The sequence below is a fragment of the Carassius gibelio genome, chromosome B9, assembly GCF_023724105.1.
Source record: "Carassius gibelio isolate Cgi1373 ecotype wild population from Czech Republic chromosome B9, carGib1.2-hapl.c, whole genome shotgun sequence".
NCBI classification, from domain to species: Eukaryota; Metazoa; Chordata; class Actinopteri; order Cypriniformes; family Cyprinidae; genus Carassius; species Carassius gibelio.
The window spans coordinates 2401309-2412746 of record NC_068404.1 but is presented as its reverse complement, the minus strand read 5'-3'; the positions used below and the strand labels follow the sequence as shown (position 1 = coordinate 2412746).

At 37.2% G+C, this 11438-nt stretch overlaps 1 protein-coding gene across 3 annotated transcripts; it reads right to left on the bottom strand.

The window, feature by feature from the left end:
• Window positions 1-2361: 2361 nt before the first annotated feature.
• Window positions 2362-10157, bottom strand: cir1 (corepressor interacting with RBPJ, CIR1). 3 transcript variants are annotated; one of them, XM_052566179.1, is made up of 11 exons: window positions 9823-10154; window positions 9475-9569; window positions 9299-9372; window positions 8996-9009; window positions 8648-8700; window positions 8222-8270; window positions 7979-8096; window positions 5342-5448; window positions 4955-5040; window positions 3478-3794; window positions 2362-3420 (listed from the first exon to the last, which is right to left on the bottom strand). In XM_052566179.1, exons 1-11 carry the CDS (start codon window positions 9892-9894, stop codon window positions 3101-3103), a joined length of 1305 nt encoding a protein of 434 aa, XP_052422139.1. In that variant the 5' UTR covers window positions 9895-10154; the 3' UTR covers window positions 2362-3100. The 3 variants fall into 3 exon arrangements, with proteins under 3 accessions (XP_052422139.1, XP_052422140.1, XP_052422138.1); XM_052566180.1 differs by having other exon boundaries at window positions 2362-3339; window positions 3421-3794; window positions 9823-10153; XM_052566178.1 differs by having other exon boundaries at window positions 2362-3794; window positions 9823-10157.
• Between the last annotated feature and the right edge of the window lie 1281 nt (window positions 10158-11438).

The window sequence follows — 11438 nt, the reverse complement described above, 5'->3', positions numbered from 1 at the left end:
ATCGCAGCCCCATGTGTCTTGTATTGGCGATTAGGGATTCGTGTCTTATCAAATATCTAATTACTCTCCGAGACATCATTTGTTCAGCAGCTCTTTATCGCACATTTTCCGAGGGGATTCAGTGACAAAGGGCCTCTGAATATTTATTTGAATTGCTCAAATTAACTGCTTAAATTTGCATGTCAAACGGAAAATGTCCATCCAGGAGAGTGCTGAAGGCATAAAGCATCGTTTAGCTTTTAGAAAACGCTACACTTGATTTGGTGGTATGGGAACAGTTTTCCCCCCTCTCTTCCTTTCTTGCCTTCCTGGATGCCAGTTTTGAAAGGGGAGACGAGGAGAGGCCTTATGCTAATGTTGAATTTAAAACGCTCTCGCAGTCAAATGGTCCCTGGCTGTTATTTGAATATCAGTGGCCCTGTACTGAAAAGGTTCAAGGATGCTCTCTGACTTCTTTGTGTTTATCCAGTGCAGCGTCCGATCCCACAGAAACCCCGGCGGAATAATTAGAGCTCGAGCCCTGCCTGGGAACTGCTTCCTCCACACGCTTTCTGTGCTACAAGGTAAATTGACCAGAAGGCAATAGACTAAAATTATTTTCATTTTCTTTTGTGTGCTGGTGACAAAAAACAAAACAAAAAAAAAACACACACACACACACGGTCCATTATCATTTAAAGACCTGGTGAAAAACCGATGACATTTTGCAAATAACGAATAAAATAATATTTAAGGTTAATACATCTTGTAAAAAGTCTAAAATAGGCTACAACAAAACGCAATTTCCGTTTAACACCAATTTAGGCAAATGTTTTCTCCAAATAGCAGGTGCACAGAATACAGTTCTCGGTCTTTTAAAAGTTAATGCAGGATGCGACGATTTTATGGCACACAATTCAAAATTTGTGTTACGGAAATGAGCGCTATTTGGGAGTGAATGCATTCACGAGCACGCTTTACAATTATATGGTTCTATTAAGATTTACAAACGGGAGCTTTACATGGACAAGATCTAAGTGTCTTTCAGGCTTTTGGAGGGGAGTGATGCGCCTGGGGCGGCGGACAGTGGCGCTGTCACTCACGGCCCTTTGTGCGCGTTTCTCTGGAATGTCCTCTGACTGAGCGCGAGGCAGAAGTCAGCTTTGTTTGCGCGCGGCAATAAAAGAGAGATCAAAGAGGAGCGCCGCTCCGGCCGCGGGAAACTCAGCCGTGACGATGGTGTGAGTTTCCCGCGCTGCCAGAGCGGCTGCTCTTTTATCTCCCCTTTAGTCAGAACACGTCAGTGTTTACACATTAAATGCTCATTATTATTAATAATAAATCAACCCATTCACTTCAATCTTTTACTGCCAAATTCAGCCTTTCAGTTATTTATGTTTTTCTGTAACATGCAAAAAAAGTAGTCAGTAGGCTATATATCTGTTCCTGTAATATTAATCAGCGCCACCCTTGGGTTGGGTTTATTTGAATGTTACTAAATACTGAGAGTTGTTTTTTTTTCGCGCAAGTTTGTTAATGAGGTCGTATTTCAGACATTAATGTTGATCATTTATGCATATAAACTATGCGCTCTGAATAAAAACATTTCGTGCTGTGAATAGTTTTATTGGCGCTTTTCACTATTTTTGAATTTTGAATCCCCACACTTCGAGCTGAATCAGTGGATTTTGTATTGATTTTTATTAGTATACAATGAAAAAAATATACTCAGTGTTTTTAAGGTGTTTGTAATCGATGTATTTTAGGTACACTTATATAAACAGATCTAGATGAGCAACATTCAGTAAAATGTATTTACATGTTGCTAAAATAAATTGATTGCTACCACTAGGCCTACCTTAAAAAAGGTAAATTCAATTTATAATATATTTTTACTGTATTCAGTTACAGTTCAGTTATGTTGCTTATAATGGAAACGTAAAAAAAAAATCACTGCAGCTAAAAAAAATAGCCTAATAAAGTCACCCTGAATTTAAATCAAAATACCATTCCTAACAAACTACGAAACAATTAAAACTCCCAAATTAATGTAAAATCCTTTAAACCATTTTCAGTCGTTTTTGAGATGAAAAATGTTGAATGTGATCGATGTTGAAGAGTAATTGAAGTTTTGTGTCACATTCGTTATACAATTTATTCGTTTACATATTTTAGAATTTACAAGAAGTAGAAACATTTAAGGAGAGGAAGAAGCAGCTAGTTAAATGAACTTGTACAGGCTAAAAATATATCATTTAAGTTAATAAGTGTAGAATTTATGCCTCTTGTAAAAAGTCAAACAAACGTTACATTTTGGATGGACTAAAAGCTAAAAGAAAAGAGAACCAGGAATACAACAAATATTGGAAAAAAATGAAGGAATGAGTCAAAGATGATTTTAATTGTGCTCTATATCAGGTTCAGTTTCTACATTCACAGAGCGCCCTCTTCTGGAGAAACCCCAAGAGCAGACTGTACATCAAGAACAAATGGGAAAGACACCCAAAACAAGTAATTTACCCCAAATTCTCAGTTTCTCTCAACATTTACCATCATCAACCCTTCACATCGGTCCAAACCTTTATGAATTCAGGAAAGGAAATAAAAAAAATATATACACATTGATTTACTCAGCTAATATTTCAACAACAGCAGTCGTGGCATCTGTGAAGCTCCAAAACAATGAAGGACAATAAAAAAATAAAAATAAAAAAAAACTTCTATATTCTGAGTCTTCTGAATATAACTTTATTTGACAAGCAGAACACCTTTAAAGTAAATATTCACTGAAAATCTTTCCCTTTCCTGCTCTCGGTACCCATTATGTCAAATGTCAATGGTTCTCAGGTGACCAAAAGATGTCTTAAAGAAATAGGAGAATTTACATGAATGACTTGAATTTTGATTTAGTTTGGTTTGACTCCAGAAGACGTGTCTTACAACGACTCATTTTATGGAGCTGCTTTGTCATTTTGAAGCTTGACAGCCACAGTCTCTATTAAGTTTTAAAAAAAAAAATCTCAGTGTTTAGGGTTTGGATTAACATAAGGGTGAGAAAATGTTTAAAAAGTTTTGATTTATTCCTTTAATCAGAGTTAAGAGCGTGACCATCCTCTTCCAGCTATTTCCGTCTGCTGTGCTCGGTCCTCCTCTCTGCATCTCTGCTATCACTTCTGCTGTGTTTCTCTCCGCCCCTCCCTCGCTCCCGACTGACACTCCTCCTCCTGACATTTCTATCAGAGTTTCTCTCTCTGTCCCTCTCGCCCTTGTCTCTGTCTCCTCTCTCTCTCTCCCTGCTCGCGCTCCTGTATCTCTCCTTACCTCTCTCTCTCTCCTCTCTGCTCCCATGTCTCTCTCTACCTCTCTCTCTCTCCTCTCTGGGTGGCTGAGGGCTCCTGCTCTGTTCTGTCCTCCTCTCTCTGCTCCCGTGTCTCTCTCTACCTCTCTCTCTCTCCTCTCTGGGTCGCTGAGGGCTCCTGCTCCCGTGTCTCTCTCTACCTCTCTCTCCGCTGTGCTTGTTGTCTGGTGACCTCTGAACTCTGTGCTCACTGTGTTGTGAATGTGTGTGTTTGGAGTCTTTCTCCCGGTCTCTCTCAGAGCTGCTGTCGCCGGACGAGTCCCTCCTTCTCTTGCTCTTCTTCTTGGCTTTCTTTCCGGAGTGTTTCTCATCCTCAGAGTCGCTGCTGCTGTCTGATGAGCTGCTGGATGAACTCTCACTCTTGGCTTGTTTCTTTTTCGGCTTCTTCTTGCTCTTCTTTTTCTCCTTTTTACTCTTTTTCTTCTTCTCCTTCTTCTTTTCAAGACGGTCAAGTTTTCTAAAAAGAAGAAGGGGATGAGATTTAACAGACTGCAGACTGAATTGTTATAGTACGGTATACTGAGGACATTTTCCATTTTTTCCAGCGTTAATTTTTTTTTAAACACTTTTATTCAGCAATGATGCATCAAATTGTCCAAAAGTGACAGTAAAGACACTTATAATGTTGCAAAATATTTCTATATCATATAAATGCTGTTCTTTAGAACTTTATATTCTCTAAAGAATCCTGAAATAAAATGTTTAAAGGTTTCCACAAAACTATCAAGCATATTGATCTGTTTTCGACATTAATAATAATCCGAAATGTTTCTTGAGCAGCAGATCATCATATCTGAATGATTTCTGAAGATCATGTGACACCGAAGACTGGAGGAATGATGCTGAAAATACAGCTTTGCATCACAGGAATAAAATACAGTTAAAATAGATTATTTGAAATTAAAATAATGTTTTTATTTTTTTATTTTACTGTATTTACTGTCTTTCTGAACAAATAATAACAGCCTTGATGAGCATAACAGTTATATAAATAAAAAAAAATAGTAATGTATAATGTGTATATATGACCAAGTGCATGAAATGAAGTGCATTTTGGGCTTTTTTCCTTTTCTTGTGTGTGTGTGTTGTTAAATTATTGCAACACAAACGGAAATCTAATGTATATTTATGTTTAACAGCTACTTGCCTACACTGAAATAAGTTTATAAAGAATTTTTAAAATAAAAAAATATTCAACTTTTCTATCTTCAGAAAAAAAGTACAAAAGAAATAAAGAAAAATAAAGAACAACAATAATAATAAATTTAAACTAATAATATTACTAACTATATTTTTCAGCTCTTTTTTTCTTCATCTTATTGGTAACACTTTATTTTAAGGTCCAGGTTTCACTATTAACCAGTTGCTTATTAGCATGCATATTACTAGTATCTTAGCTCTTCATCAGTACTTATAACACACACCACCATATTCTAGATCCCTTAATGCACCACATACCTAAACTACCTTACCAACTATTAATAAGCAGCAAATTAGGAGTTTATTGAGGCAAAGTTACAGTTAATAGTGAGAAATCACCCCCAAACAAAAGTGCGACCATTCATTTATAACAACTTTTGTGCCGGTTGTGTACGTGCAATTAATAATTACTCATACCTTAGCAATTTCTGCTTTTGTTTGGTAGTCAGAGACTTCAGGAACTGCACCTCAGGGTCATCCTCTTCCTCACTGGCCACGAGATCCTGAAGCACACACACACACACACACACACACACACACACACACACACACACACACACACGATCACTAGGTCCACTCGCTGACCATACATATACAAGAAAGGCACTTTTGTGCAGAAGTACAGAGTGTAATCCAGCATGTCTCTGCTCTCTTGCAGCTGTAGCTGTTGGTCTCATCAGCTCTAGTTTCTAGGGAATCTCTCGTGAGCCATGCTTTCAATAATTGGACGCTTTTCAGCAATCACATGCTGGGCTCCAGACATGGATATCATGGGTCATATTTGGGCAGGGCCCAGGACATTACCTGTGCTGGATCACTCATGGTGCTGTCCCTCCCGAGGACACATTTCTTCAGCGCAAACCCACTGTTTCGCATCTCTGCCATTAACTCGGAGGGGTGCATCGACGGACCTGTTAGGACAAATCACTCTTTCAGAACAAATAATGTGTGATCATGCCCCCCTCTGAGAGACGTGCACTAGCGGCTTCGTTAACAAAGACTCGTCTCCCACACGGTTTCATTCTGCACAAGCACAGGGTTCAACCAATCAAAACAACAAATAATAATGTTTTCCCACCAACAGCAGAGTACGGTCTACCTCCACTCTTCTGCTACATGCATATTACTCTCTCAGGAGACACTGCCACCACACTTTCACACACTTTATGTTGTTCTTAAACTATTTTGAGAAATATCAGTGGCTTATTTGTCAAATTCTGTTCAAGTCAGGGTTATTCTAAAAAAAAAAAAATCTTCTCTTTTGCTTTGCATAAGACAAAAGAGGTAGTAAATGATGGAAGATTCGTATTTCTTTAAAATTTTTGGTTCATGCATGAATGCAATAAAGCATTAAGCCCCTTGACGGCGTGGTTTAGAGTGAATTTAAAACAGCTAATGGGTTGTTAGGCACGTTTGAATGGGTTTAAGTAGGACAGACAGCAGTTTCACTATATCTGCAGCTATCTCTAGTGATTATTAACACATCATGTGCATTGATTGTTTATTGGAAGAACTACGCTGACTACGTTTTACAATCGAATTTTATTCTGGGGAGAGATGAAGAGACAGCATTAATATTTTTTCCAATATTCTTATTATTTATATTACAATTAGCATAGTATGGAGGGTTAAAATAGAGAAAGTTTTTTAAATTGTGGTGCAAAGATGCAAATGAGAGACTTATTTATTTATTTAATGTTCTGCATTATATATTTAGACATTATCAAACACTCAATGTTAAAAGTTTAGCTTTTTTTTTTTAAATGTTGAATTAAAAAATATAAATTACTCACATCCCAGTATTATGTTATAACACTTATGTAAGAAGACAGTATAAAAAGGCCCAGAAATATGGAATTAAACCAAATAAAAAAAATGAATAACGTTTAAAAAACACAAGGCAGCCGACTGAAACTCGTTCTTGTATTGCTTTAACCTGTTAAATGTCACCCCGTCCTGTATACGGGACGCCTACGTTGACTATACTATATTACAATCTAATCTAATCTAATCTTGACAAACTATATATCGTTGGAAAGGTCTAAGACTCCCAGATATATATTTTACCAATATTTTTTGTTAAACATTATGTAGGAAAAGTAATAGATTAATTTATGACAAGAGTGCACCCTCAGAAATCTACATTACAAAAGGAGCTTTGACCTTTGTTTAAAAAAAAGACTTCCTCGTTGCCTTTTTCTCTATCACATTTTAGAAATCATCAGAAGTTATATACCACTTGAAAACATAAAATCTCAAAATTCATCCTTCAAAACCCATTTTAAAATCAGACATTGCATTACCATGTAAATGGCACATCAAAATCATGTTACAAAATGTTTTCAGTCATGAATTATAAAAATGTAGGTTTGTATCATGCACATTCAAGTCTATCTTCAAAAACGTGAGTGACAGTTAACAGGTTAATGGCAGTCTTCATTAAAACTCATTTAACTTCCTACAGGGAGAGAAAGATTGCAGAAAGATGTAAATATATCAACTAGTATCTGGTTATGATCGCTATTAAGGTGCTTCTAACAATTACCTAACTGCAAATATAGCATAACTGACTATCTAAAACTAAACATTAACTATAATGTGTTTTATAAAATTCAACCACTGATTGTCAGATTTCCGAAAGGTAAACTAATGAGGTAAAAAAACTGCTGTAAATTCCTCAACTTCCAGGCGAGGGTGCTTGAGAAGCACTGAAAAGAATGGGCTTCAACACAGGGACAGGATCTGTTGGCTGCTCCATGACACACTTTACTTCCTCAATCCTCATTTCCTGTGGAAGCCTATGGGAGAGTCACAACGACTCGGATTCGAATGTGGCTCAGCCAATCAGAATCAAGGACCGCAACTCTCTATTTATTATGGTTTTAGTTTGAGTACAACTATTATAACCCTATCTGGATTGGAGCCGACACGTTTGGATAATGATAGTAGTATGCGTATAAAATATTCCATCATATTTTTATCCTTCAAAAGAAATGAACGATCTCATTTGCAGACCCTTCCTTCAGGATAGTTACTACTAAAGGTTAGGGACTGTCCGAACATGACATCACTTCCATATGATGCCATTAGTCACATGGCACTGGCTCAAAAACACCTGTTTTCAGGCCTTGACATGAATGAGAATGTGTCGAGGTGTATTATGAGACCCTGCTGCCATCTACAGGTCTGAAAGTGTACATCAGCTCTAATATAAGAACAGACAAGCCTAGTCTCAGACTAAAATGTAAGCCTGAGCGATTTCCACTGAAAGAAATGTGCACTGCTTGATCTTAAAATATAAAAATGCTTTTGTTTGGTCTCAAGAGGCACTTTACTTAATGTTCTAATTCAACTGTGGCCTAATCCTGGCTTAGTCTATCCCTGTCTGCGAATCCAGGTCTATATATCGTATATATATCGTATAAGGAAAGAGCAGATTACCTGCTTCATCACTGGCCATAGAGCTGGCGTTGATCCCGGACAGGCCAAAGAGGGGACACTCACGATCTGTGTTCACGTGACCCCATTTATGACACTTAATGCAGCGCACATTCCGCACCTAAAACAACGAGAGACCAAGAAAACAAGCACAATGCCCTCATTCACTGCACGGAGACATTTGTGGATAAGTAAAAACTGTTGATCTGCATCTATGAAGGTGTAGAGCACAGAACGAAACATCACCTGAATGCCAAAAGGCTGATCCCGAATATTCATGTCATCCTTTGCATACCTGAGAAGATCGAAAATAACCGTGAGAAATGCACGAATGTAACAGAGAAATTAAAAGGCCTGTGCATAATGTAACATACAATGCAATCATACCCAATAAGCTAACATTGATTATAAGTAATTCCTTACTGTAATATTAACAATTTGAGATTTTTTCTTTATTATTATTACTGATTTGTCATTATGTATTTAAATCAGTTTTTTTCCCTCTCTCTCTTCTGTGAGGGTGGTAAGTGTGGGGGTGGGGGTTTAAATTAAAATGCATTGTTAATTTTTTGCATGTAACATGTTCTTCCTTCAATAAAATAATATAAAAAAAGGAAAAAGAAGGAAATGCATGAATGTGCAAACCTGAGAAGTGCTGACTAGTGAACTTACTTTTCACGAGGAGCTCCTTTCTGCCACTCAAACTTGTACTCAGATTCTCCATCCTAAGGAGAAAAAAGCACAATTTTAGGCAACATAATGAGTTGTAACTAGACGAAGCAAAACCACAAAATGCCTTAACTCTGTAAAGACAAACACATGAAATAATAGAAAAATATTCAAATATGTAAATTTGTACAAATATATATATGGTTTTCAGTAAATGTTTGATCGTGTTGATGATTAAGACGCCTTAAAAATTGTGTATCAAATTCAAAACAGTAGGCTTTATGAGGTTAATCACACTTGACAAGTTTAATAATCAACAACAAACTTTAACATGATGTAGATGAACTTTACCTCTTTAGTCTCCTCTGGAGGAAGTTGGTGAGGATATAAAAAAATGGAGAAAAAAAACCATGTGAATAAATACACTTTCGTTCAACTTTTTTTTTTCAGTTTCTTGCTTTTCTAACACTTTGAATGAGTTTGAATGTTTGTTTCACGATGTCATGATTTGGACACAAATGACCAGTTATCATCAGTACAGTATACATTCATTGAATGACTCTTAATCTACTACAGATTTTTCTTTTATTTATTTTTTGGCCCACAACAACCCGAAGAATACATGAGGAATGTGGTGTTAAGCCAGTTTATCACCTTTAGACGCTCCTGGAGGTGCTTCATACATGAAATTGAGGCCGTTCTTCACACGATCGTCTCCCATCAGCAGTCTGGAGTATAACAGACACAAGAGACAGAGCTACAGCTGAAGACCTGGTTATTTCAATAAACCCTGACCCTGATCTGAAGCACTGATGTGTTTCTCCTCTGACCTGTTGTTGTACGTGTCCTGCTCCTTCACATAAGCCTGCATCAGCTCCTCCTGCTTCTTCTTGTCGAAGGTTAACTTTTGCTCTGCGATCCATACCTGACGATCAGAGTTTAGGAGTTTAGTTTCTCTCTCAATACATACACAAATTACCGTCTGCATTTGAAATCACACTGTTTTCTATCATACGATTAGCTGTTCAAACCGAAATCATTACGACTATACAATGTGTTTGTGACTAAATATATCTAATACTGTATCCAATTCGAAAACAAGTAAAGATCTGAACTACCGTTGATGTTTACACTTTAACAACAGTAAGCTAGCTTGCTAGCTAAAACGTCCCGTTTACCTTCTTAATGTTGGATTTTGATGCAGGATGAAAATCTTTCTTGCACATGAAGTTAGCAAAAGACTTCCCCATGTTTGACCACTAGCGTAACGATCAAATTGTTATTAAAAACTGTTGGCCTTTCCGCCGATCAACATTAAACTAGCATCAGCGGCGCCTCTCTATGACGCAATCATCTTCTTCTTCTTCTGTTTTCATTGCGGTTGGGATCCAGCGTATTTGTGCATTACTGCTCCAGAGTGTGGATCATCAGAAAACTGTTTTACAGACTATTCGTTCTCTTTGTTTAACACTGCCAGCATTTTCACTGTGTAAACCCCTTATTTATCAAATGTTCTCCAATTAAATCCTATACCTCTATCTGGTATCACCACCACAACCCTGTTACTTCTGTCTCTGGGTTCTTCTTAGCACCACCTTATAATTCATTATATTTTTCCACTACCCAATTCTTAAAGGGATAGTTCACCCAGAAATTAAAAGTTGATGATCCAAGATGTAGGTGACTTTGTTTCATAATTTTTAACTCAAACCGTTGCAGCCTGTCAGTCATATAATGGAAGTAAATGGGAATCATGGCTTTGAGAGTCAAAAAACATACACAAACAAAACCAAATTAAATCCTGCGGCTCGAGACAATACATTAATATGTAAAGACAGTGTATGGTAAAGACACGAAATGATTGGTCTGTGCAAGAAACTGAACAGTATTTATATTGTTTTTTACCTCTGATTTTAATCGCAATGTCTGAACTGTCCTAAGGGGGACGTGTTTTCTTCTTCAGTCGGCACCGTTTTTTTCTTCTTCTTGCTTTATGGCAGATCACTGACTTATAAGTGGATTACCACTATACCTATCTCTTAAATGGACCATTGATACTCTATCTATAATCTCAATTGTCAACGGTCTATTTGAGACATGGGTAGTGGTACTGCTCTTATAAGTCTGTGTTTAATCGTGTATCCAAATTATTCCCAGAAATGTTAAACTTCCAACCCTCTCTAGGTCTCTTCCATACATTTGTAGCCTTATTCCATCCGGAATTATTTTCCTTGTAAAAAAGACTGACTGAGTTTTTTTCTAGAAAACCTAAGCCCCCAATCATAACCCCTTTCAACCACTTTATCACTTGCGTCCTGTATTTTCCTGCTTGCAAATTCCATTTTCCTTCCTCTCTTCCGCAATACCCCATCATCTCCAAAAAATACCTTACTATATCTTCTGGAACTTTCCCATAAATACCATTGATCCTAATAATAAAGAGTAACGGACCGATCACACTCCCCTGAGGTGTGCCATTTTCAGCTGTGCATTGATTTGACCTGTCTGTCCCAATTCTGTATTTTCATTCCGAAAAGAAAATCCTTTACTCAGTTATACATCTTTCCTCCAGCCCTTACCTTATTCAGTTTGACTAGTAACCTCTCCTTCCACTTTAAATCACAAGACTTCTCTATTAAAAAAATAAATAAATACTGCCTTCTCTACTTGCCGTCTTCCTTATTTCAGTCTCTAATCTCAGCACAGAATATATTGTATTTCCTCCCTTCCTAAAGCCATTTTGACAGCTATCCAATAATCCTCTTTTTTCAAGGTAATGGTCAATCTACCTGCT

Bases quoted from the DNA above. Each gene is read 5' to 3' on its own strand.
- cir1 (XM_052566178.1), bottom strand. From the start codon at position 9,894: ATGGGGAAGTCTTTTGCTAACTTCATGTGCAAGAAAGATTTTCATCCT. The intron at 5,449-7,978 runs GTAATCTGCTCT...TTGTCCTAACAG, and splicing joins TATGGCCAGTGATGAAGCAG to GTCCGTCGATGCACCCCTCC. The intron at 3,795-4,954 runs GTATGAGTAATT...TCTTCTTTTTAG, and splicing joins CAAAAGCAGAAATTGCTAAG to AAAACTTGACCGTCTTGAAA.